The sequence below is a fragment of the Plecotus auritus genome, assembly GCF_963455305.1.
Source record: "Plecotus auritus genome assembly, chromosome: 9".
NCBI classification, from domain to species: Eukaryota; Metazoa; Chordata; class Mammalia; order Chiroptera; family Vespertilionidae; genus Plecotus; species Plecotus auritus.
The window spans coordinates 6,362,288-6,389,062 of NC_137783.1; the positions used below are offsets into that span (position 1 = coordinate 6,362,288).

The following is a 26,775-nucleotide window of genomic DNA, read 5'->3' on the forward strand; positions in this document are numbered from 1 at the left end:
AGCAGAAGCATTTGTCAGTGCTTGGTCTTCCACGGGCTGAGAAACAGTCAAAAAGTTCAGGCAGAGGAGTCTTGCTTCCCACAAGCTAGCGACTGCCGGATGGCAGCTGGCTCCTCAGAGGGCTCCCTCTGCCCAGCAGAACCAAAACCTCCTCCAGCTGGGGCACAGCCGGGAGTGCGCGAGGAGGATGCAGAGGGTCTGGAGAAGGTTCCCGTGGCATTCAGTCACGAGGAGCCGTCGGATTTCTGTAACAAGCGAGAGGCCATCGAGCACAGCTGGGCTCCCTCCCATGATGTTCTCGAAGACCGGTTTCCCCATCACACTCCTGCCACCTCATTGTCTTGCTTTGAAGATAGACGGCCAGGCTGTGTTTTCTGAAGGAGTCAGCAGTGTTCTTCTTGTGAATTAAATGGCTTATCACTTCTTAGACAAATAGTAGCCGAGGGGAATCGTTTTCTGAGGACTGGTTTCTAATAGAGAGGGTGTCCCAAAGAAATGTATGCACACGTCGACTGCCGTTTTAATTCCAATGGGCTAAGTCTGAAAAGAAAGAAACATCAGTTGACTATCAGCCATTAAGGTGTGTATACATTTTCGGGGGACACCCTGTATATTCTCTAGTTCCATGAGCTAATAGCTAGCAATTGTTAAGAACACTTTTGCTTAAAAAAGAAAAGTATTTTTTTTTACTGTCCTGTTTTTGCTTTATTATCTAACCAGTTTATTTTTTATATATTTGATGACACTGCAGGTACGGTATCAAGGAGGGCCCATGGATACAAGGTATAAAGTGTACCTTAGAATACAGGACTTCAATAATGACATTAATAAAAATAAGAAAGCAGCCACCTGCAATCAAACACATTACAGTATGTTTCTTTGAATATAATGAGTATATTTTGCTTTGGAAATAATATAGGAAAGAAATGAAAAAATAGAGCTAGTAGTAATATATCAGATAATTCCAGTGTGAGTTTCTCTGTGCACTTTCGTTTTTGTTTTTAAATATTTTTATTGATTTTAGAGAGGAAGGGAGAGGGATAGAGAGATAGAAACATCAATGATGAGAGAGAATCATTGATTGGCTGCCTCCTGCATGCCCCCTACTAGGGACTGAGCCCGCAACCCAGGCATGTGCCCTTGACCAGAATCGAACCCGGACCCTTCAGTCCGCAGGCCGACGTTCTAGCCACTGAGCCAAACCAGCTAGGGCTGCACTTTTGTTTTTTTCTCTGAGTTTAGTGATTTAATAACAGTCCAGGGTTTTGTATGCTTTTCTTTGTACTGTAGATTAATAATGATTCACTTCATAGTGTGGGAGACAGATTCAGATCATGGATTAAAAGAATTATAATGAGTACTAAGTGTATATCCTTAAAATTTCAAAACATAACTTTTACATTCTCTTTCTGTAAATATCAGTCAATATAATTTTTGTCTTAGAATTACTTAAAAAATAACAGCTTTATTAAGATATGATTCATATGTTATTTCATTTTTTAAAATATATTTTTATTGATTTCAGAGAGGAAGGGAGAGAGAGAAACATCAATGATGAGAGAGACTCACTGATTGGCTGCCTCCTGCCTGCCCCACACTGGGACTGAGCTCACAACCTGGGCATGTGCCCTGATCAGGAATCAAACTGTGACCTCCTGGTTCAGAGGCAGATAGATGCTCAACCACTGAGCCACACCAGTCAGGCTCTGTGAGATGCTGTTCTGAAATCCTTGTCAGGTAATTCCGACATCTAGTTCACCTTGGCATTGCCATCAGCTGATTGTCCTTTATCATCGAATTGTGTGCTTCATGTGGCGAGGGATTTTCACGTGTATCCTGGGCATTTTGGTTAGGATGTTGGGAAGGCTCTTGATTCTTTTTATTTTTATTTTATTATTTTTTAAAAAATATATTTTATTGATTTTTTACAGAGAGGAAGGGAGAGGGATAGAGAGTCAGAAACATCAATGAGAGAGAAACATCGATCAGCTGCCTCCTGCATACCCTCTACTGGGGATGTGCCTGCAACCAAGGTACATGCTCTTGACCGGAATCGAACCTGAGACCTTTCAGTCCGCAGGCCGACGCTCTATCCACTGAGCCAAACCGGTTAGGGCTCTTGATTCTTTTTAAATGTCCTGTTTCAGCAGGTGGTCACCTGTTTCAGCTTAGAGTATAGGTTTGGGCCTTCTTTTGTGGACTTTGGTTCCAATGACAGTTTAGTTTACAAAGCCCCTGCAAAGCTATCTGTGCCTGTCTCACTGTCCTGGTGCTGCGGGCCCCCGCTCAGTCCCTGCAGGTCCCAGGGAGTCCAGAGTCGCTGGTCACTGTCTATGGGGGTGGGTTTTCCTGCTGCTGTAGCTGCGGGCAGACTGGACCACTTGCCTGATCATGGGTCTGGGGGAAGCAGCCCCGTCAGCAGTTCCCAGCAGGAGAGGAAACCCACAGCCGGGCCCTCTGCGCATGCCTGGCGATGCTCAGAGCTGCCGAGGCCATTGGCTGCTCTGCTCACAGACCGAGAGCGGAGCCACTGATAAGCCCTGGAAAGGCTCTCGCTGTCTCCACTGGTGCTAGGGGCCACTGGCAGCCCCCACGTCTGCATATGTGACTCTGGGCTCCATCCCTGCCATTGCCCCAGCCGAGTGGCCAGAGCTGGCTGACGCCCTGGGGGCGGAGGGGCCATGAGGGCTGCTCTCTGGGCTTTGGGAGTCGGGCCCTTTCTCCTCACTCTCTGGGCAGTCCCCATCGGTGAGTTTCTTCTCCCTTCATCCACGGAACCTTCTGGAGGCAGCGGCTCTGTAGATGCCGAGATGCTGAGTGTGAGGATCCCCTGCTATAACCAGCTGCCTGGGTCTCGCTCAGCTCAGAGGGGGTGGGATAGCCTGGGGTAGGAGGGTAAGTTCAGACCCCTGGAGACTCTTGTCCCAACACTGAGCAGGTCCCATCCCAGGGTGAACCCAGGGCCTCCCGCCCCACTGCTCAGAGCCTAGGGTGTGGGCTGGGTCAGAGCCTGGATGAAATGAAGGAACATGGCTGGGGTCTGGTCTCAATGACCTAGACCAGTGGTCGGCAAACTGCGGCTCGCGAGCCACATGCGGCTCGCGAGCCGCGGTTTGCCGCTCTGTTGACTAATGAGTTTGCTGATCACTGGACTAGACTAAATATTACTGTGTAGTTGGAAGCTGTGAGGATTAGGCAATTGTGGCATATTGTGTGCAAAGAGGTAAAGGGTAGTATATGACTGTGGTCAGCAAACTCATTAGTCAACAGAGCAGCAAACTACGGCTCGAGAGCCGCATGTGGCTCACGAGCCAGTTTGCAGACCACTGACTTAGACTGACAGGAGGTGCGATGGGTCCAACAGGGGGCTGTTCCACCCCCTGTACCCTGGAGCAGGGCTGGGAGGCGGGGTGGGGGAAATTGTTACACCTAGAGGTGAGGCTGAGCATCCGCCATGGTGCTGGGACATGGAGGACAGCTATAGCCCCAGGGAGACGCCACACCAGGCTGGGGGCCCAGGGGTGTGGGGAGCTGCCGGTCCAGAAGCCGAGAGGCAGAGTCACGGGCAGGGAGCTGCGGAGAGGGGCCTGCATGCAGTCCTGAAGGAACAGCATGGAGAGGCTGCGGGCGAGGCCCAGCCCCTGCGGGACCTGCCTACAGTGGCATGGGTGCGTGTGCATGTATGTGTGTGAGAGAAGAATGTGAGCGTGTGTGCATATGCATGTGAGTGTGCATTCGTGTGAGTGTACGAGTGTGAGTGTGTGTCAGGGCAGAGAGGCAGGAGAGGGTAGCAGCATTCGGTACCCTGGAAGCTGACGGAAGAAAACGTCACTGCCCAGGCTGACCCGGGGTCCAGCGAGGAGGTGACTGCACATCTGGACAGAGGGGGCACCAGGGGGTGGGTGGGAATCTGCAGGCAGTGAGGCGGTGGGCGGGGGAATGGCTGCAGGGGCCCTGCTGTGTGTTAGGGACGCAGACACTGGTGCAGTTCACGGGCTGGGAGGCCCAGGCGGAGGCTCGGGGGAGCAGTGCAGCGATGGTGAAGGCCCCAGCGGAGGTGGGAGGACCTGCTTCCTCCGGGCCCTGGCGGGTCTGCCCTTTCGCTTCTTTCCCCGGGTGAGTCCCGGACAGCCCTGGTGGTGGTCTGGAATGACCCAGGCTGGGACGAGGTGGCCCCCCTCTCGGATGTCCTGGGGCCGCTGCTCTATTTCCCTGCACCAGCCCAGGACTGGGGCTGAGGGTGGAGGGTCAGGGGCTGTGATGAGCTGGGGGTTGCCAGGGGCTGAGGAAAAGACCAGGGTGCAGAGGCCTGGAAAGGGTGTGGTTGGGGGCAAGTTTCCGGGGTCACTTTTCTAATCTGGCTCCATTGGCAGCAAGGCCTTGGGGGTGGCCCCAGGCAAACGCAGAGGCCATCATCACTTGGCCCACGCTCAGCCTCCCCTCACCTGGCACCCAGTGGTCTGTCCCCGCTGAGGCTGGCCTGTCCCTCTGCAGGTGGACCGGGCAACCTGAGACTGGCGAACAGATACAGTGAGTGTGACGGATTGGTGCTGGTCCAACACGAGGGGGTGTGGGGACACGTGTGCAACCAGGAGTGGACGCTGGCGGAGGCATCGGTGGTCTGCAGGCAGCTGAACTGCGGCCAGGCTGTGGGGGCCCCCAAGTATGTCCCACTGCCCGGAGAGAGGGTGCAGCCCTTGCTCCACAACGTGTCCTGCAGGGGTGACGAGTCCTCCCTGTGGGAGTGCAACCTCGGGGCGTGGACACAGACCCAGTGCCCCCACGAGTGGATGGTGGTCGCGCTGTGCTCCAGTAAGTCAGTGCCGGAACCGTGGGAGAGGGAAGGGGGAGCCAAGGGGAGGAGTCGGGAGAGGGGGTGTGGGAGGGGAGGCAGGCAGGTCTGTGGCTCTCTGGGGGGACTCCTTTTGGGCACAGGAGCTGGCCTGACCCCTCTGGCAAGGCCCAGTCTCATCTCCATTCCATGTCCTTGCAAGGCACTGTTCCAGGTGCTGGGGATGCGGCTGGGGATAACCGGGCACCTTCCTGCGGGGCAGAGCCTGGGCTCCCCAGGGACAGACAGAGAACACCAGGGGTCCTCAAACTATGGCCCGCGGGCCACAGGCGGCCCGCCAAGGACATGTATCCGGCCCGCCGGGTACCGCTGCCTGTCCTGCCTAGCAGCCGACTCGTCCCGGGCCCGCAGTGCGCATAGGAATTTGTTCATAGTTTTTTTTTTAAACTGTAGTCCGGCCCTCCAACGGTCTGAGGGACAGTGAACTGGCCCCCTGTTTAAAAAGTTTGAGGACCCCTGGAATAAACCAACGCCCCAGTAAAGCAGCAGCTGGAATGAGGAGCAGGAGTCGGACGGGGGGAGGGGGGATTGCAGGGGGACCACCCGGTCTTCTAGACACTTGAGGAGGCCTGAGGGGCCCATGTGGGTTTCTAATTGGGATTTCTTACCCAAATGGCAGGTATGTCTGTCGTTAGGGTTTTCAGCTGTCTGTGGGCACTTAGGTGAGTGAGAACTCCCGAGGCCCCTCATAGTGTCCCAACTCTGACGCAGACCCACTGCTCGGGTTGTGGGGTGCAGGCGCCCTTTTCAAAAACGAGTAAGGTTGTCAGGAGCGTGACAGCAGCGCATCACACCAGGCGCGGCCCCTCTGAGGGGCGTCCTTCTGAGCCAGGGGCCCTTTGTGACTGCCTGGTCGGAAGGGGCCCCCTCAGCCCAGCACTGACACCCAAGGAAGGAGCAGGGCCCGCCTCTGGGGCCGGGACCCCAGGCCAGTGGAGAGCCAAGCAGGAGCTGCCATGCTCCAGGGGAAATGTCTGTGGAGGCGGCCGCAGCCCCCAGTGAGGCGGGGACGGCAGAGGCTGCCCCTTCTGAGTGCGGCTCGTGCTTTGCAGACGGTACTTTTCGGGAGATCCAGCTGGTGAAGGGCCGGAGCCCCTGCTCCGGACTCCCCGAGATCAAGAACCTGAACGGCATGGACCGCCTCTGTGGCCTGCACCAGAAGGAGGCCACGGTGTTCTGCCAGGAGCTGGGGTGCGGCCCCGCGCTGCAGGCTTCCCGCCAAGATGTGGACACTGGCGGCAAGTTCATGACCTGCCAGGGCACGGAGCCCACCATCCGGAACTGCAGACTCAATAACAACCTCCGCAGCGGCTGCGACTTCCAGCAAGACGCCGAGGTGGTCTGTTCAGGTGAGGCCGCCGCCACGCCCGCCCCTTCCCCTCGGGGACACCTGTGCGGCTTCAGAGGAAGTGGAGCAGGTGGGGGGCGGGGGAGGAGGGGAAAGCGCTGAGTCAGAGGTGAGAGGGCATTGCCCCCATCCACCCCAGAGTTAGGGCAGGCTGAAGTGAAGTGAACGGACCTCCGTGGTGCCCCCAAGAGGCAGTGCCCTATGGCCTGAGGGCCTTGACGTTGCCTCCAAGATTATACAGGGCCTTGATGCCACCACCCTGTGACGTGCATGGACACCTGCAGCAGGTGACTCTAACCCAGGGGTGGGCAAACTTTTTGACTCGAGGGCCACAATGGGTTCTTAAACTGGACCGGAGGGCCGGAACAAAAGCATGGATGGAGTGTTTGTGTGAACTAATATAAATTCAAAGTAAAGGAGTGGAGGGGAGAGCAAGAGAACCCTCCGCTCTTTCGGCTCCGCGGGCCAGATAGAACAGCCGAACGGGCCAGATCCGGCCCGCGGGCCGTAGTTTGCCCATGGCTGCTCTAACCTCTGTCCTGGGGGAAGCACCCAGGGACCCTGCTTTCTGCGTGCAGGGCGGACAGGCCTCTGGCTGTCAGTCTGTCCAGTGCTTGGCGGACCCACTGCCTGGAGACAGAGGACCCCCTCTGGCCGGAGCGTCCTGTGGTCCAGGGAGATGGCTCCAGGTGAGCTGTTTACCTGAGAACACCTGTCCCTGACTGAGAATTTGTCTCCGCCCCCAGGACACATTGAGGCCCGGCTGGCGGGCGGCGAGCACCCCTGTGCTGGGCGCCTGGAGGTGAGGCGTGGCCTGACCTGGGGCACCGTCTGCAACGAGGACCTGGACCAGGCCACAGCCCACGTGGTGTGTCGGGAGCTGCAGTGTGGCATGGCCGTGTCCACACCCCCGGGCGCGCACTTTGGCCAGGGCTCTGGGCTCGTGTGGACGGAGGCCTTCCGCTGTGCGGGCAACGAGTCCCTGCTGTTCCACTGCCCCCGGGCGCCTGGGCACCAGTGTGGGCACGGCCAGGACGCTGGGCTCAGGTGCTCAGGTGAGGCCAGGAGGGTGGGCTCTGAGGCTCCCCCTGCCTACTTTCCAGCCAGCCTTCCCCTGGGACTCCTCCTGGGTGCTCCAACCCCAGCGCACAAAGGTGCCTCCAGCCGGGGGCGGGGGGGGGGGGGGGGGGGGGTGGTGCCCTGTAGAGGAAGTGGCTGCTGTGGGTTGAGGGAAGGGGAGGAGAGGGGGAGGAGCCTGATCCTAGAGGAATGTTCTACCCCGGGCCCCCAGGGCCGGCCACGAAGTGTGGGCTTCTCTGCATAGATGTGTGAGCCAGTGCTGAGCCTGGGGAACAGGGGGTGCTGGTCAGAGCCAGGTGACAGCTCCGTGACCACCACATGGGGTACAAAGAAAGAAATTGCCCTTTGCTGGGTCTCCGGGTCAAAGGGGAGCTTGACACCCCCTCCCCACAGAGTTCCGGCTGGCCAACGGCAGCAGCAGCTGTGAGGGGCGCGTGGAGCTCCAGGTTCAGGGGGCCTGGGCACCCCTCTGTGCCGCCCACTGGGACCTAGCAGACGCCACCGTCCTCTGCCACCAGCTCAACTGTGGCAGTGCCGAGGCCGCGCCCTCAGGAGGTCGCTTTGGGCCCGGAAGCGCTCCCCTCTGGCCCGACAGGTTTCACTGTGTGGGGACAGAGCCCTATTTGTGGAATTGCCCAGTGAGCACCCTGGGCGCCCCCCCCTGTGCCCCAGGAAACTCGGCCTCCGTGGTCTGCTCAGGTGGGTCAGCAAGAGCGATGGGCAGAGGGGCTGGGAGTGGACGGGCTTTGGGGCAGGGCGGGGGTCCTCTCCCCTTTCCAGGCTTAGGGTGCCTCCCTGAGCCCTGCCAGCCCCTCCCACGCCCCGCCTCTCTCCCCAGGTCTCCCCCACGCCCTGCGGCTGAGGGATGGACAGAGCCGCTGTGATGGCCGCGTGGAGGTGTCCCTGGACGGCGTGTGGGGCCGCGTCCTGGACGACGCGTGGGACGTGCGTGGCGCGGGCGTGGTGTGTCGGCAGCTGGGGTGCGGAGAGGCGGAGCAGGCCTACGATGCTCCCGCCCCGGGGCGCGGGGCCGGCGTGGGGCTGAGCCGCGTGCGCTGTCTGGGCACCGAGGCCCGCCTGGCGCAGTGCAACGTGTCTGCGTCCCTGCTGGCGCCGGCGGGGACCTCGCGGGACGCGGGCGTCGTGTGCGCTGGTGAGTGGGGACCCCGGGCGCCGCCCCCCGCCCCCCCCCCCCCCCCCCCCGGCCTGGAGCTGGGGCCGCGCTGACTGGGTGTCTCGGCAGGGAGCCGCCGGGTGCGCCTGGCCGCGGGCCCGGGCCGCTGTGCGGGGCGCGTGGAGGTGCTCCACGGGGGCGCGTGGGGCACCGTGTGCGATGACGGCTGGGACCTGCGGGACGCGCACGTGGTGTGCAGGCAGCTGGACTGTGGCCACGCCCTCAGCGCCCTGGGGGCGGCGCACTTCGGGCCCGGGTCCGGGCGCATCTGGATGGACGAGCTGGGCTGCGAGGGCAACGAGTCTGCGCTGTGGCAGTGCCCGTCGGGGGCTTGGGGCCAGCACGACTGTGGGCACAAGGAGGACGCCGGAGTCTTCTGCTCAGGTCGGTCCCGGGAGCTGAGTTCTTTCCGGGGCAGCGGGTGTGTGATGGTCGTGGCGTCTTCGTGGTAACAGTGCGCACTGGCTCTTTGCGGGCTCTCCCCGCAAAGAGAACTCCACAATGGGTGGTCAGTGTCCTCTGGCTCCGGCGGGCGACGCTGCAGGACCAAGCACCTTTCCCTGTGTGCGGGGCGGGGTCTGGGGTGGGGGTGCGTGGGTGGGGGTGGGAGAGGGGTGCCTGGGCCTCTGGTGCCGGTGGTCTTGAACTGCCATGCCTGCGGTGTTTCTCCCTTCTCAGGAGTTCACCTCACACTCCTGCTGAGCCCCCCAGTGTCAGAGTCTTGATGTATATTTGAGTGTGCTGCAGGACTTTTTCCAGAGTATCTTTAAGGTTTTCAGCTCACGCATATCTGAGGCTCTTTATGGGGTCCTTGACTGGGTGTGATGGTTGTTGAGTGACAGAATTTTGCCACTGATCGGAGGTGTGAGCCTGGAGATGCCTGGGGAGGTGCTGGGTGTCCAAGTGTGATCTCTTCTTATTGCTTTTGGTTCCTATTTTGCTTTAGGAAAGTTTTCCTAAACTGTGTTTAGAAGATTGCATCTATTTCAATCATTCTGTTTCTTTTTTAAAAAATTCTTATTTCAGAGAGAGGAAGGGAGAGGGAGAGAGAGAGAGAGACATCAATGATGAGAGAGATCATCAATCGGCTGCCTCCTGCACGCCCCCCACTGGGGACCAAGCCTGCAACCCAGGCATGTGCAGACCAGGTGACCTCCTGGTTCATAGGTGGACACTCAATCACTGAGCCACGCTGGCCGGGCTGGGTTTCTTTTTAAATAACACCGAGGCTCATTGTTTTGCATTTCCCCTTCTGCTCTCTGGAGGTGTTTTCTCCAGGTGCTGTCCAGATTGCTGATTTGCTGGTCTGTCCAATCTGATCTATGTTCTTGGATGTACTCTTCAAATTGTCATTGTGGGTTTTTTAAAAATATATTTTTATTGATTTCAGAGAGGAAGGGAAAGGGAGAGAGAGACAGAAACACCAATGATAAGAGAGAATCATTGATTCGCTGCCTCTTGCATGCCCCCCGCCTACTGGGGACCAAGCCTGCAACCCAGGCATGTGCCCTGACTGGGAATCGAACCATTGACCTCCTGGTTCATAGGTCAATGCTCAAGCACTGAGCCACGCTGGCCAGGTTGTCATTGTGTTTTTAATTTCCTTACAGTTCTTCCTCTGACTGGTGGACTCCCTCTGGCAGCTGCGGCTGCTGGGGATCAGCTTGGCAGGGGTGGGGGACGCTCTGTTTCTGATAGGACCGAGCCTGGCAGCAGGGTTCCACAGCAAGAGGCCCAGGCGTGGTCACTCTTGCCCACTCACTCAGTTGGCTAGAGTCCGGAGGCCAGATTGGGGGGGCGGGGAATAGACTCATTCATGGCAAGGAGCGTGGACACAGGCAGATCTCTGTGACCACTTCTCTAATGTGTCACAGATGTATTTCCTTCCCGTGTTTTCTGTAAGCTTATTTTAATTAGTTATGACTGTCACATGCAATTCATACCCAACTTTCTTCATTGATCCTGGTATATAAGTCTATAGGCCCTCATAACAATTTTAAAGGATTGTCTAATACTCTGATATGTGGCAATATTTCGTTCCCCTGTTGGAATTACACTGGCCAATGGTATTATGACAGTCCTTGGACACTGGCCAGCCTGGACTGATGCTGTGTCCAAATGCTCTGGGCTAATTCCTTTTTTTTTTTTTTTTAATATATTTTATTGATTTTTTTTTTTTTTTTTTTACAGAGAGGAAGGGAGAGGGTTAGAGAATTAGAAATATCAATGAGAAAGAAACATTGATCGGCTGCCTCCTGCACACCCCCTACTGGGGATGTGCCCGCAACCAAGGTACATGCCCTTGACCGGAATCAAACCTGGGACCCTTGAGTCCGCAGGCCGACGCTCTATCCACTGAGCCAAACCGGTTAGGACTCCTTTTTTTTTTTTTTTTTAATTTGTATAGTCACTGCTAAATTGGTCATCTTATGCAAAAATCTTATTCTGTATGTCAAGTAATTTCCAAGGTTGGGTTTCTAGACAATCAGCTGGCACCCCTGCTAAGACATCACAACTGGGGCTTCCCTCTGGTTACCTGTGCTTAACTGCTGGCTGCTTCCTTAGGCTGGGAGACCGCTGTGGGGGTGCAGGGTCGATGCCAGGGCCTCTCTGGGTCCGATGGCCTTGAGCGGCATCTGTCTAAGTGCTGGGGCCCCTCCTTCAGAGACTTCCCCTGGCCTGACTGTGCTTGTCTTCCAGAGTCCGTGGCCCTGAGGCTGCAGGGGGGCACCCAACCCTGTGCTGGGTGGCTGGAGGTGTTCTACAATGGCACGTGGGGCGCCGTGTGCGGTAACTCCCTGAAGGACAACTCCTTGTCCATCATCTGCAAGCAGCTGGGCTGTGGGGAGCAGGGCTGGCTGGAGAACAGGCCCGTCCTCACTGGCCTGGGCATCTCCTGGGTGGACAACATTGAGTGCCGCAGGCTGCAAAACTCTACACTGTGGCAGTGCCCCTCAGAACCTTGGCGTCCGCACTCCTGTGCCCACGGAGAAGAGATCTGGATCACCTGTACAGGTGGGCCCCTGGCGGTCTCTGGCAGGTCTGGGCACCCTCAGGGGCTGCCATTGACCCATGGCTGGGGGCCTGGGGGTCACTTGGGCTTCACAGACTTCATTCTGAAGCTTTTCGGGGCATTTACTCTGAGACTGCCACCGTTTAATCCAATAGGGTTGTCAGCGAAAACAAAGCAGGATTCCGGGGAGACCCTCAACTGCACGGCCACCCGCAGCTGCCCAGGTACTCCTCTGCCCCTCTGCCCGCCCCCTGCTCATGCCAGCCCTGCCCCGCAGTGACCACCGCCCCCTTTTCCAGAGGAAGGCTCCGTGCGCGTGCGCGGGGGCCAGGACAGCTGCTCGGGCCGCGTGGAGCTCTGGCACGCGGGCTCCTGGGGCACCGTGTGCGACGATTCCTGGGACCTGGCGGACGCGGAGGTCGTGTGCCGCCAACTGGGCTGTGGCAGGGCCATCAGCGCTCTGGCAGGGGCCGCCTTTGGTCCAGGCTCAGGGCCTGTGTGGCTGGACGAGGTGGGGTGCCGGGGCAGCGAGGCGTCCCTGTGGGGCTGCCCCGCGGAGCCTTGGGGGCACGCAGACTGCGGGCACAAGGAGGACGCGGGCGTGCGCTGCTCCCGTGAGTGGGCGGGAGGCAAGGGGGGTGTTGTTGGGGGCTGGGAAGGGCGTCTCAGGGGAGCTCCTCTGGAGTGTCCCCTCACTGTGGGTGCTCGCAGGGCCCCGAGGCCGCCCCTGTGCTAGGTCCCTCCGAGGGGTGGGGCTCAAGCTGCCTCTGGGGGGGTCCAATGACATGACCGGCTCAGGCTGAGTGGGGCTGGGGCGCTGCTCAGAGGGTCTGGGCTGCTCAGGGCTATGGCCGCCGCCTCTTACTCGCCCCAAGGTGTGGCCCTTTCTCCTGCAGGTGACAGCGGGACCGCAGTCCTACCACCAGCATCAGGTAGATGTGTTCTTCCTCAGCCTCAACTCACACCCTCCTGTCTGACCCTGACCCAGAGGAGCCTGCACTGGGGTCGCATGGAGGGGCGCCCTGGAGTCTCCTGTGGGCACCTGTGCCTCAGTCTGGGGTGCTGAGGTCATCGGGCAGGGCCACAGTGCCGGAGACACCCTGTGGTCGGAGGCACACGGCTGCCCGTCCTCGTGCCAGCCGGGTGGAGAGCTGCGAGGAGGGACTGCAGGCCTGGGTCCTGCCCCAGCTAATTTTGGGGTCTTTCCCTTGCCAACTGGGGTTTTGGCCCCCGTATGCTGTGGCCTCTTAGAAACTGTGGCTATGTCCAAAGCATAGGCGAGGGCGGTGGGCTGTCAGGATGGTAGGAGCTGTCCTTCTGCCCCTCCCTTCTGCGCCCTCCCCCTTGGCCCTGAGCTGTGTGACCCGCTCAGGGCCATCTCTGGGGGAGGAGCAGGACAAGCCCATCTCTCCTCTGGGTGCCCCTCCCCCCCTCCCCCCCCCTGACTCAGGTGGTCCAGGCCGGAGGTCACAATTCCCCAGGCAGTGCAAGCACTCAGGGAAGACCTACCTCTCACTGTCCCTACAGGCCCTGCCTTGGCCCCACTACCTCCCCTCAAGGCTGGGACCCTGCCCATGATCTTCTGCTTCATTCTGGGCACCCTCCTGGGCTTCGTCTCCCTGATCCTGGGGGTGCAGTGGTACCGCAGAGGAGCCTGCAGGGGTAGGTGGCAGGCATGGCCTGTGAGGGTGACACAGGGCCTGGGGGGCACACTCTGAGATCCCAGCCTATTGCAGGCCCTCTCTGTCCTGGGCACTGCCCTGCATGCTGGGTGTCACCCCATCTCCCCTGTGATGACTTGTCAGTGACCCACGACTTGTCGACTTGTCGGGGACAGGGGGCTCTGGGCTCTGCTCTGCTTCTGACAGGAGCTGGGTGAGAAGATTCGTAGTCCTAGGGCTGCCTGGGTGTGGGACAGTCTCGAGGGTTCCCCATTCCTGTGTCACCTGAATAGCTGGGGAGCTCTCTGTCTTGGGTGCCCACGGAAGTGTGTGTTGCTCGTGCTCCTGATGGGAACTGAGGCAGGAGGAGCTGAGGGGTTGAGGGTCCCTCCCCTCAGGGGGCCGGCAGCCGTGGGCTTAGGCAGCAGGAGTGTCAGGACTACAGGTTTGGGTGTGGCCTTTGCAGGCTTTGGAATGTTGGGGAATCTGCCCTCGGAAGCTGTTTATGAGGACATTGGAGCTGTCCCCATGGGGGAGAAGGCCGAAGGGTCCAGTGTGTCCCCGGACCTGGTGCCGGAAGAGGACTATGACGATGCCTGGGAGCCAGAGCCAGGCCCTGAGGAGCAGGAGGAGGGGACGGCCCTGAGCTCCGTGGGTGTGCACCTGTGCGCCGTGGCGTCCGCTCTGCATGTCCTGCTGTACTGCTGCTATGTCCACGGCTCTGCTCCGGCCAGAGCCTACATTTAAAGACGCCAAGAGCCCCTCTCCATGTGTCTGTGACCCTCACTGCTGTCTCGCTTGGGCTCTGATACTCGGCTGTCCCTTCAGCATTGCTTGTTACCCTGGACTCTTATGAGCAGACGTGGGGTTTAGGGAGGGCCCTAGATTTTTATTTGGGTTTCTTTTCATGGCTGTGCACAGAGTCCTTCTAGAACCCTGTTCCCAGTCAGCTTCGGGGGCGGGGAGAGCAGCGGTGGGGGGGAGGGGGGAGCAGATGGTGGGAGGAGACATGGTGTGAGCACCCCTTTACTCTCACCCCAACACATGTCCATCCTTGTCTGGCCCTCTGGCTTTGAGATGCAATGGCAAACTAGCGCCCAGACGTCCTGGAGGCTCTGAGGAATTGCTGAGAACACCATGCATGTCTCTCTCCTTAAGTACAGGTGGGCCCCACCCCCTCCGGGCCCCAGAGTGCAGGCTGGGACGGAACACCGCCGTGGCCCCGGCTGCAGGATGTGATGACCCGGAGCTGGCCATCGGGGACGCCAGCAGGACTCCTGGGGGCTTTCATGTTCCTCATTTCTAAAAAAGATGCTATTAAACTCCCTTTGAACGCATTCATCCATCCATTCATTCACCTCAGAACATTCCCCAGACATCCACTGTGGCCAGGTTCTGCCTCCCCGCCCCCCATTCTCTGCCTCACCCTGGTCTGATATGGACTCTGAGTGTTTTCAACTCTCCTCACCCACAACCTTTTGCCCGAAGGTTCTACAGGGTGTGGGGTGGGCTCCCTATGACCCAGCTCCTGGCCACTCTACCTTCGCCTGCAGACAGCCCTCCACCTGGCTCAGGTGTTGTTCCAGAGTCCCCAGCACCCAGAGCTGTCCTGCTCTGATGACCCACCAAGCCCTTTATGACACACTCACCCTGGCCACACCCTGACCACACCTCCCACCACACCTCCCTGACCACACCTCCCTGACCACACCTCCCTGACCACACCTCCCTGACCACACCTCCCACCACACCTCCCTGACCACACCTCCCTGACCAAACCTCCCTGACCATACCTCCCTGACCACACCTCCCTGACCACACCTCCCTGACCACACCTCCCACCACACCTCCCACCACACCTCCCTGACCACACCTCCCTGACCACACCTCCCACCACACCTCCCTGACCACACCTCCCTGACCACACCTCCCTAACCACACCTCCCTGACCACACCTCCCTGACCACACCTCCCTGACCACACCTCCCACCACACCTCCCTGACCACACCTCCCTGACCACACCTCCCTGACCACACCTCCCACCACACCTCCCTGACCACACCTCCCTAACCACACCTCCCTAACCACACCTCCCTGACCAAACCTCCCTGACCACACCTCCCTGACCACACCTCCCTGACCACACCTCCCTGACCACACCTCACACACCCTCTCTGGGAAGTGTTTCTCTGTGTGGGTCTGGGGTAGGTTTGCAAATGACCATGTAACTGATCTCTGTTGACTCACTCTCCCACGTAAACGCCTTGGGAAAGACCAGGTTTCATCATTCTGTGAGTCCCTCATCTATTGGGTCTCCCAGTGATGGCAGCAATTACCACCCACCTCTCAGGGTCCCCCTGAGGGTCTGGCCAGCTGGCTGGGGTTCTCTCTGAGCACTGCCTCCCACCCCCAGTTCTCCCCCTGTGCCCACCCCCTGGGCAGTAAGAGAGGCACAGCTTGTGGTCTCAAGGACCACTATGCTGCAGACGATGAAAGTCAGTCCCTTCTGGACAGGAAGCCCAGTGAAGGAGATGGGGTGATGTCCACAGAGGTTGGACGGGGCCTCCGGGGTGAAGTGAGTGAGGAAGGCTAGTTGCCAGGTTCTGGGAATGTGGCAGGAACAGCTCCTGACAGAGCCTTGGGGGACAAGAAGGAGTGTCCTGGATGTCTGAGCTCACCTTGCACCCCTGTGCACACACAGGAGCCTCCCTCTGGCCTCAAGAGGTAGCCAGCCTGGCTCGCGGTGCATGCTGGGTGTTCCTGACGTGGGAGCCAGGAGCTGGGCTAAGTGCATGGCCAGGCTGCGGCGTGGGAGGGGTGGAGCCTCAGCACAGAGGGTCCTGCTGACAGGGTTCTCCTCCCTCTCGGGAAGGGGAGGAGGACCGAGCTGTCCTCTCTTAATCTGCTTCTCTGGCAAATCTTTTGGAAAGTAACTTTCACTGATGATATTCTGATTAGAAAATAATACACAGCCAAAACCGGTTTGGCTCAGTGGATAGAGCGTCGGCCTACGGACTGAAGGGTCCCGGGTTCGATTCCGGTCAAGGGCATGTACCTTGGTTGCGGGCACATCCCCAGTGGGGGGTGTGCAGGAGGCAGCTGATCGATGTTTCTCTCTCATCGATGTTTCTAGCTCTCTATCCCTCTCCCTTCCTCTCTGTAAAATGTCAATAAAATATATTTAAAAAAAAAAGAAAATAATACACATTATTATAAATTTTAAAACTCATGGAACCAAGAAAGAAAATGAAAACCACACACACACACACACACACACACACACACACACACACGCAAAACCTCACATAATAAAATAAACAAAAAGAAAATGAAAACCATGATTCTCTCACTCCGAAATGAATACATCAACTCTCCTGGGTTTACAGCCATTGAGAACTTTTCTTTGAACAGATGCACAGATATAAGCATGAGCTACAGCAACGCATCGGGTGCACATTCTGTGCTTCCTGTGAGTTTCCCGCCTAAAACATGCGCTAACATATGCACCTGTCCACACCGTCATGTTAAACGGCTTCCTAGCATTCCTTCCTACGCGTCTTCCATCGAGTGCTTGTTCCTCTCCGATCGGACACGAGGCTGCTTTTCCAGGACTCCCTCCGCACAGAGAGGTGTCCGCCTCCTTTCCTATTGCTGGTCACAGGTCATGCCCGTTTGTAATGGTTTTGGTCAAATTGCTGGGTCCTTGATGACACATTGGAACGATCCATGCTCATCAACACACCCTCCGTGTGAGGCAGAGAAAGGTGCGTCTCCCCCGGAGCCTGCTCCTGGCTCCAAGGTGGTTACTGGCTCGTGAGCCTCACGCCTGGCCCTGCAGGAAGTCCAGCCCCGGCCTCGCCAGTGCTGCGGGGCTGCCTGGGCGCAGGCCTGGGGGTGAGCCTCTGCTCCGAGTGACAGATGATGACACTGATACGTGGGGGAGGCGGGCGGGGCTCACCGGCTTCCTTCTCAGAAGGGCTCAGCGCTGAGCTGGAGTCCACCGCCTGCACCTGGGCAGAGCACACCCACCGTGCCTGAGCTGGCATAGCACCAGAGGTGACCAGGGATGGCATTGTCCCCTCTGAGGCTGTGGCCCCTCCTCCTGGCCTGCTGGACCCTCCCTGCGGGTGAGTGCTGCTGTCCTGAGGGCTGGGGCTCCGAGGACGGTCTGCCAAGGGAGGGGACACTGTCGCCTGGTGTGTGCATCCCCGGAGCTCAGCCAGGGCCTCCGAGGGGAGGGTGGTCTCAGCCCTTTGCAGGCGAGTGACGATGACCCGCGCATGTGGGAAAGGCCACAGGAAGTGGTCCTCAGACATTCCTTTTTGTTACCATTTTCTTTCATAAATGTCATCTACGTAAAGTGTGAGAAAACGAGGAAATGGAAGTTAAGGGTACAGATTAGGACGGAAGGCGAAAATTCGATGTCAAATTTTTGAAAATTCTGGACACAAAGTTCTTGAGCGTGCCATGCACGACCTCGCCCTCCCTGTGTTCTGTCCCAAGGCCCGGCGGCAGAGTCCGTGGCCCTGCTGAGAGGCGGGAACCGCTGCGAGGGCCTGGTGCGGGTCCAGCTCGGCGGGCTGGAAGGCCCGGTGTGCGGGGACCACTGGGGCCTGCAGGAGGCGGCCGTCGTCTGCAGGCAGCTGGACTGCGGCGGGGCCCACGTCGCGCCCACATACGTGGTGTGGCCCCAGGAGAGGCAGCCCTCCTTGCTGCAGGGCGTGAGGTGCCAGGGCTCGGAGGCCTCGCTCTGGGACTGCGCCCCGGGCTCGTGGGAGCCGCTGAGGGACTGCGCGTGTGAGTGCATCGGCGCGGTCCACTGCAAAGGTAGGAGGCCCTGGTGAGGGGGGGCATGTCGGAGGCAGCCCCCGGGGAGAAGCCCAGGACTCCAGGACCGTGACCCTCAGGCCCTCGTGGCATTGGCCTGGCCCCGCAGGAGCAGGGCCGGGATGGCCCGGGTGAGGAACACCTGTGCTTCCCAGCTGCGGGCTGCACACCCAGGGCAGCCCTTTCGGCGTTAGTTTGCCTCCTCCCGCCGATGGTCAAGCATTGGGCCCAGGGTGACCACCCGAGGAAAGGGAGCCTGTCTCCCTCTCCACCTGCTCCGGCGGGGCCCCCAGGGCGCCAGAGTCCCAGAAGCTGGAGTGCTTGGAGCTCAGTCCCGCCGTCCACTGTTGGAGGCCTTCGGGCAGCAGGAGGGGATGCAGCTGCTCCCCCCTCCCCTCCTGAGGGATTCTGGGTGGGAAAGAAGGGCCTCTGCAGACAAACCCAGGGCTCTGCCTCTGTCCGGGAGCCACTGTGTGCAGCGTGGGGTGCACGCCCCAGACCAGTGGGGCTCAGGTGAGCAGCGGGCGGGCTCCTGTGCTGTCTGCAGGTGGGAAGCTGGCGAAAGTGGGGCTCAGCGGAGGAGGCAGTCCCTGTGCGGGAACCTTTGAGATCAGATGGACTGAAAGCTCTCGTGTGACGTGTGGTTTGCACTTGGAGGAGGCGAGTGTCTTCTGCAGGAGTCTGGGGTGTGGCCCAGTGCTCCAGGCATCCAGACCCCACCTCACCGGGGGCTCTGGGAGCTGGGGACCTAAGATGGTGACCTGCCAGGGAACAGAGTCCAACATCTTCAACTGCAGGTTCAATCTGAACGTTCAGGACCAGTGCAACCTTCCGACAGATGCGCAGGTCGTGTGTTCAGGTAAGGACGCCCGGTCTGTGAGAGGCAGGCACCCTTTCATAGCTGTGTTCAGGGGACTGAAGGGGACATCCACTGACTAGAGAGGCGGGGTGGGGGGTGGGGGATAGTCCACCCCCTGCCACCAGCCTGCATCCCTGCCCTGGGAGGTACTGGGTGCAGCTAGCGCTGGGGTTTAAACTGACCAGGTGACTCAAGTGCCGGCCAGACACAGCGTCCAAGTCTGGGGGCGGGGGCTGGGGGGAGGGGGAGCGTGGGGAGGGCAGATGTGGGAGCCCAGCCCTGGGCCCTTTGGGTGCATGGACATGGGGGCTGTGCTCACTTATCCCCGGCTTGGGGGAGCCCCAGGGGGTGGGAAATGAATGTTTGCTGTCGGAATAGGAGTGAGATGCTGAGGGATGGGAGGGTCCTCCCCGCCTGCAGGTCCCAGGTACCCCGGTGCCCCTAGGGCTGGGCCAAGCCAGGTGGTTCTGGTCCTCCTGTGCTTCCTCCCCGTGGGACTGGAGGGCGGGAAGGCCTGCAAAGCTCCTGCCCTGCCCCTGAGGGGCTGTTTCAGTCCAATATCTGCCCCCAGGACACACTGAGGCCCAGCTGGCGGGCGGCGAGCACCCCTGTGCTGGGCGCCTGGAGGTGAGGCGTGGCCTGACCTGGGGCACCGTCTGCGACGAGGACCTGGACCAGGCCACAGCCCACGTGGTGTGTCGGGAACTGCAGTGTGGCTCAGCTCTGTCCACACCCCGGGCTGCGCACTTTGGCCAGGGCTCTGGAGTCGTGTGGACGGAGGCCTTCCGCTGTGCGGGCAACGAGTCCCTGCTGTTCCACTGCCCCCGGGCGCCTGGGCACCAGTGTGGGCACGGCCAGGAGGCTGGGCTCAGGTGCTCAGGGGAAAGTAAGTTTTTATGGGATTGTAAAGGGAATTGTCTCTTATTTTCCTTTAGCATTGTTTATTGCCAGTATATAGAAACACAATAATGTTTGTGTATTGATCCTGCGCCCTCCGCTTTCCTGAATTTATTAGCTTTAATGGTTCTATGTGGAGTCGGCAGGATTTTCTGAATGGATCATGTCTCTGAATGCAGATCGTTTTAGTCCTCCTTTCCAACCTGAATGCCTTTTATGTCTTTTCTTGCCTAATGGTTCTGGCTGGAACTTCCAAGATAATGTGGAACAGCAGTGGCGAGAGGGGCCATCCTTGTCTTCCTCCTGACCTCGGGGGGGGGGGGGTGCGTTTTCAGCTTCTCACCATTGAGTATGTTAGCTGTGGGTTTTTCATAAATGCCCTTGATCATGTTGAGAAATGTTCCCTTCTTTTCCTAGTTCATGGAGTGTTTTTATTATGAGAATCTGTTGGATTTTGTCAAATGTTTTTTCTGCCTCAACGGAGATGCTCATGCTTTGTTTCGTTTTTTAAAAATATGTTTTTATTGGTTTTCAGAGAGAAGGGAGAGGGATAGAGAGGTAGAAACATTGATGAGAGAGAAACATCGATCGGCTGCCTCCTTCACGCCCCACACTGGGGATCAGGCCTGCAACCCGGGTATGTGCCCTGACCCAGAATCAATGGTAACCTATTGGTTCATAGGTAGATGCTCAACCACTGAGCCACACCAGCCAGGCTCCATTAATTTTCTTTTTAAACTCAATAAATTCTCTTTAGTCCCTTTTTAAATAATTTATATCCCTTAATTGAAATTCCCTATATGATGAAATAGCATTAAACTGGTTTTCTTTAGCCCTTTAAGCATATTTAAGACACTTACTTAAGTATAATGATTTCGTTCCCTCAGGGACAGTTTCTGTGTGTTTTTTCCATGTGAATGTGTCCTAGTTTCTTGATGCTTTGCATGAACGAGACATTGCTATCTTACTATAGTATGGTTACTTAAAAAATCAGATTCTCTCCCACCCAGTGTTCATTCTTGCTAATTGCTGTGGGTCATAGTTGTTTGTTTAGTGACTTTTTAAACTCTTTGTGTAAAGACTCTACTCTTTCTCGTGTGTGACCAATGAGGTTTTGTTATCTTAGTGGTGATAGCCATTTGACAGAGATTTTCTTAAATGCTTGCAGCCAAAAACAAACAAATAAAACATAAAATTTGTTTCAGTCTTTGCAGATTAGCTCTTTGTTGGAGCATATCTTCAAGGCTGAGGCAGGCCATTTTTCAACTCTGCCTTAGCATTCATTCACTTCCTGCCTGCCAGAGCCAAACTTGCCAAGTTTTTGCTTCCTGAAGTGTTTCTTAATTGTTGTGAGTTTTTGATTAGATTAGACTAGAGTTTCAAAAAAGTTGGTTATGACTTTTACAAGCCTAAACATTATTTATTTATGTTTTAAAATTCATCTTTATTGTTGAAAGTATTACAGATGCCCCTCTCCCCCCCATAGACCCCCCTCCTCCCCGCTCCCACCCGCTCCCCAGGCCTTCACCCCACTTTTATCTGTGTCCATGGGTTATGCATATAAGTTCTGTGGTTAACCTCTTCCCGTGCGCCCTTCTCCCCACTTCTCTCTGAGATTTATCAGCGTGTTGTACGCTTCCATGTCCCTGAATAAGCCTAAACATTATTTAGAGGAGAGACGCAGTTTGGGGGTTCCCTCCTCTGCCACGTCTCAGGCTTTCCTTCCCAGTTCCAGGGTGCAGGGTAGGTTGAGGTTCATAGTGATCAGGGCCTGAGAGTGAGGCTGTGAGGCTCTGCTGCTCTGGGGTCCTGGCGGGTCAGTAGAGGCAGCAGCTGTGCAGAGAGCGGAGCCCTGCCTCTGTCCTCTTCCTGCCGGCACGGCGGCAGCATCCCGCCACCTCGCTGCTCATTGGGGTCCTGTTTCTGCTTGCAGCCAGGCTGCTGGAGAAGCTGATTTTCCTTTTCCCCCGGTTAACCATTACTGCCGCGGAGCCGGCATCTTGGTGTTCTCTATCTGCCATTGACAGCGATGTCACTCCCCAACGATGTTTACTCGCTCTCAGCTGTCCTTCCCTAGTGTGGGAGTGGCTGAGATTAACAAAGCCTGCATTAAGGAAGGGTCTGCGGGGTGGGGGAGCAATGCTGACACCCTCTTCCCTCAAACCCCCCCACCCTAGGGTTCCGGCTGGCCAACGGCAGCAGCAGCTGTGAGGGGCGCGTGGAGCTCCAGGTTCAGGGGGCCTGGGCACCCCTCTGTGCCGCCCACTGGGACCTAGCAGACGCCACCGTCCTCTGCCACCAGCTCAACTGTGGCAGTGCCGTGGCCGCGCCCGCAGGAGGTCACTTTGGGAGCGGAAGCGCTCCCCTCTGGCCGGACAGGTTTCACTGTGTGGGGACAGAGCCCTATTTGTGGAATTGCCCAGTGAGCACCCTGGGCGCCCCCCCCTGTGCCCCAGGAAACTCGGCCTCCGTGGTCTGCTCAGGTGGGTCAGCAAGAGCGATGGGCAGAGGGGCTGGGATTGGACGGGCTTTGGGGCAGGGGCGGTCCTCTCCCCTTTCCAGGCCTAGGGTGCTCCCTGAGCCCTGCCAGCCCCTCCCACGCCCCGCCTCTCTCCCCAGGTCTCCCCCACGCCCTGCGGCTGAGGGATGGACAGAGCCGCTGTGATGGCCGCGTGGAGGTGTCCCTGGACGGCGTGTGGGGCCGCGTCCTGGACGACGCGTGGGACGTGCGTGGCGCGGGCGTGGTGTGTCGGCAGCTGGGGTGCGGAGAGGCGGAGCAGGCCTACGATGCTCCCGCCCCGGGGCGCGGGGCCGGCGTGGCGCTGAGCCGCGTGCGCTGTCTGGGCACCGAGGCCCGCCTGGCTCAGTGCAACGTGTCTGCGTCCCTGCTGGCGCCGGCGGGGACCTCGCGGGACGCGGGCGTCGTGTGCGCTGGTGAGTGGGGACCCCGCGCCCCGCCCCCCGCCCCCCGCCTGGAGCTGGGGCCGCGCTGACTGGGTGTCTCGGCAGGGAGCCGCCGGGTGCGCCTGGCCGCGGGCCCGGGCCGCTGTGCGGGGCGCGTGGAGGTGCTCCACGGGGGCGCGTGGGGCACCGTGTGCGATGACGGCTGGGACCTGCGCGACGCGCACGTGGTGTGCAGGCAGCTGGGCTGCGGCCAGGCCCTCAGCGCCCTGGGGGCGGCGCACTTCGGGCCCGGGTCCGGGCGCATCTGGATGGACGAGCTAGGCTGCGAGGGCAACGAGTCTGCGCTGTGGCAGTGCCCGTCGGGGGCTTGGGGCCAGCACGACTGTGGGCACAAGGAGGACGCCGGAGTCTTCTGCTCAGGTCGGTGCAGCCACCCGTCCCCGGCCCCCTGCGCTGAGGGCGGTTCTCACGGAGCCTCTCCCTCTGCAGGGCTCACCCACCTGAGGCTGCGGGACAGCAGCCAGCCCTGCGCCGGGCGCCTGCAAGTGTTCTACAACGGGACCTGGGGAGGCGTCTGCCGGCCCCTGAGCCCTGCCTCCCTGCGAGTCCTGTGTGGGCAGCTGGGCTGTGGGCCCCAGGGGCAGCTCCAGGCGGCGGTGGGGACTCGGAAGGCCTCTGGGACGCTCTGGGTGGCCTCCATTCAGTGCCGGCACAGGCACGACCTGTCCCTGTGGCAGTGCCCATCCGCCCCCTGGGACCAGCATTCTTGCTCCAGCCAGGAGGAAGCCTGGGTGGTGTGTGCAGGTGAGGGAGCGGGTGTGTTGGGGTCTATAAGGATCGAGCCCCAGAGCTGGCCTGACATGGAGTCCCTGCAGCGGTCATGGCTCAGGCCCTTTGCTCTAAGGGATGACACTGCCACCGTCACTTTGCCTTGGAGTTCTGGGGGTGCTGGTCCAGCAAGGGGGAGAGTCCTTGCCCTGAGGGTCTGAGCTGGCGGGCGTCATCTGGAGTCTTCTGAGACCTCCTGACTCCCCCACAGTGGGGAGCAGGACCCCTGTGTGCCGGGCAGGCGTCCCCTAGGGAAACGCTGTGCTTGGAGGAGCCCAGGACAGTGTGTGGAACCCCTCACCCTGTGTGCGTACCCCTCGGCTAAACATACAGACCTTTCCTCGTTTGAAGCAGACATTCCTGGTGCTGGGAAGAGAAAAAAGAAAAGTATTTCACAGAATTGGAAACTGCCAACCTCGCAAATATCCGATGAGTCCCACTTTCCTCTACAGAAAAGGCAGCAGGACCGCCTCCGGACCCCGGGGAGACCCTCAACTGCACGGCCACCCGCAGCTGCCCAGGTACTCCTCTGCCCCTCTGCCCGCCCCCTGCTCATGCCAGCCCAGCCCTGCCCCGCAGTGACCACCGCCCCCTTTTCCAGAGGAAGGCTCCGTGCGCGTGCGCGGGGGCCAGGACAGCTGCTCGGGCCGCGTGGAGCTCTGGCACGCGGGCTCCTGGGGCACCGTGTGCGACGATTCCTGGGACCTGGCGGACGCGGAGGTCGTGTGCCGCCAACTGGGCTGTGGCAGGGCCATCAGCGCCCTGGCAGGGGCCGCCTTTGGTCCAGGCTCAGGGCCTGTGTGGCTGGACGAGGTGGGGTGCCGGGGCAGCGAGGCGTCCCTGTGGGGCTGCCCCGCGGAGCCTTGGGGGCATGCAGACTGCGGGCACAAGGAGGACGCGGGCGTGCGCTGCTCCCGTGAGTGGGCCGGCGTGCGACGGGAAGTTTCCTCGCTGCATTCTCTTGGGAATAAGCTGAATTGTTGTGGTTTCTGCTAACATTTGGGGGACAGCTCTTGGTTTTTACCCCCAATTCATGTCTGCTCCTGGGGAGTGGGGGCCACCTCGTGTCAAGTGCAGTGCGGTAGCCTCATTCTGTTTGCAGAGAACAAAAATGACCACAGTGATGCCCAGTGTGGGTGTCTCACCGAGCAGAAGGAGTTAGCCCCCTGTGCTATGTCACCGAGTGTGGCTGCTCCGGAGCCTCCGTTTTGGTCCCACAATAGTCACTGTTTTACCAAGGGGGGGGGAGGGGACTGCCCCAGGAAAGCGGAAACCTCGAGCCCTCACCAGCACATACCAGTCACTTAGGGGTGCTTTGCCCAGCAGATGCCCCCTCCGCAATTCAGAAGCCGCATGGGGGCCCCTGAGGGTGAGGGTGTGGGCCCTGGGGGCTGCCTTCCCCGCCTCAGCCACCAGGAACCGCTCGTGGCCTCTCCTTCCGCAGAGCCGGGCCCTGCTCCCCTGCGGAACCCAGAGCCCTGCCCGGCGCTCAGGGCGGTCAGCACCGTCCTGGGAGCGCTTCTTGGTCTTCTCTCTCTGGGCCTCCTGGGCCTCCTGATCCTGCTACGAATCACACAAGCCAAGCAGAGAGGTATGTACACCCACCGGGTCCCGGTGGCCAGCATGGCAGAAACCATGGAAGCTGAAAACTGGTGTTGGGGTCCCTGACGTGGGGTTTCACTTCGAGTGAGTGGCCTTTTCTTGGCCAAACAGTGACTTAGAACTGAGCCAGCCTCAGGCCCCTGGGACTCGGTGCTGACCCTAGGAGGTCCCACCTGGAAAGCACCTGGAGGCTCCCTGGGCAGCAGCATCAGGCTCTGCTGAGAGCGGGCTGGTGGCCAGGGGTGGGAGGGCACTGCGGGCCTGGTCCCATCACTGCACCTCCCAGGCCCTGCCCAAAGCATCCTGCCTTTCTGCTGCCCGAGTGGGTCCCCCCATGCAAGTCCTGCGCACCCCCTGCCCCCAGCCCATGGACTCGTCCATACCGGGGGTCTGTGTGTGACCCTGCTCCACTCTTCCTCAGGCCTGGCAAGTTTGGAGGTGTCTCCTGGGGAGCCCACCTATGATGTCATCGGGGAACTGCCTCTCACAGGGCTGTACGAGGAAATCGGAGAGGAGCCCCAGGGTGAGGAGGACCAGGGTGTGGTCAGGGCGGCCACGGCAGGTGTGTCTGCGCTCCCAGCTCCGGAAGCCAGGTCGGGGGGTCCAGCAGGTGGGAACCTTGGGGAGGGGGTGTACTTGTGCTTCTGAGTGGCTGAAGCTCGCAGCCTCAGCGTCCTCACCTGGAGGAGGAGCGTGACAGAACCAGTCATGTGCTGTGACCGGATGATTGAGGCGCCCGGTATCCAGATGCCCAGAGATCTCTGTCAAGTGGTGTGTGTTTTTTTGTTTATTATATTTTTGTTGATTTCAGAGGGAAGGGAGAGGGAGAGAGAGATAGAAACATCAATGATGAGAGAGAATCATTGATCGGCTGCCTCCTGCAGGCCCCACATCGGGGATCGAGCCTGCATCCCGGGCATGTGCCCTGGCCAGGAATCGAACCGTGACCTCCTGGTTCAGAGGTCGATGCTCAACCACTGAGCCACGCCGGCCGGCCTGTCAAGTGTTTTTGGTGACATTGCTAAGCTTTCCTATCAAGAGGGAAGTCATCAGGCCAGACCACTGGTGATGAATCAGACATGGCTTCTGGGGCGATCGGTGACATGGGGCCTCGCGTGCCTATTTCAGAAGGGGCAGCGAGCCTCACAGACGGACAGTCTGGGCCCGAGGAGGATTACGACGAGGCTGCATTTCCCCTGGAGGAGATGACGCTATGAAGACCTGGAGGTAGATATGCCGCTGACAGTGTGGAAAGCACAGTTCGTTGTTCCCCTTTACGACTGTGTTGAATCCAGAACGCACAGGAGCATTTCTGGCCTGTCCTCAAGCCTCTAGGTGAAACCCCCGTCTTCCTCCACCCTGTCCCCTCGCCCCCATCCCTTCCGGGAGACATACACCTGCAGGCTTTCCGTGCATCCACAACACAAACACAAACGCCTGTAGAAATGCATTGTTATGGTTCCGTTTCTTTAACAACATATGTGGTGAGCCCTGGTTGGTTGCTCAGTGGTTAGAGCATTGACCCTTGCACCTGGGTTGCAGGATCGATCCCTGGGCCTGGTGGAGGCGTATGCGGGAGGCAACCAATTAATGTGTCGCACATGGGTATTTCTCTCTCTCTCTCTCTCGCTCGCTCGCTCGCTCTCCCAGCCCCCCATTCCACTCTCTCTTTAAAAAAAAATCAATGGAAAAATATTCTCGGGTGAGGATTAAACAAAACAAAAAACAC

At 59.0% G+C, this 26,775-nt stretch overlaps 1 protein-coding gene across 1 annotated transcript; it reads left to right on the forward strand.

Moving 5' to 3' along the window:
• Positions 1-550: 550 nt before the first annotated feature.
• On the forward strand, positions 551-26,263 carry SCART1 (scavenger receptor family member expressed on T cells 1; the record flags this gene model as incomplete). Its single annotated transcript, XM_080687858.1, has 24 exons — positions 551-869; positions 4,495-4,812; positions 5,905-6,201; positions 6,947-7,255; positions 7,674-7,979; positions 8,119-8,433; positions 8,524-8,838; positions 11,017-11,469; positions 11,623-11,691; positions 11,767-12,081; positions 12,364-12,399; positions 12,995-13,129; positions 13,595-13,873; positions 17,633-17,956; positions 19,387-19,701; positions 21,890-22,195; positions 22,332-22,646; positions 22,722-23,036; positions 23,106-23,420; positions 23,897-23,965; positions 24,046-24,360; positions 24,889-25,035; positions 25,468-25,569; positions 26,175-26,263. Exons 1-24 carry the CDS (start codon positions 740-742, stop codon positions 26,261-26,263), a joined length of 5,889 nt encoding a protein of 1,962 aa, XP_080543984.1. The 5' UTR covers positions 551-739.
• Between the last annotated feature and the right edge of the window lie 512 nt (positions 26,264-26,775).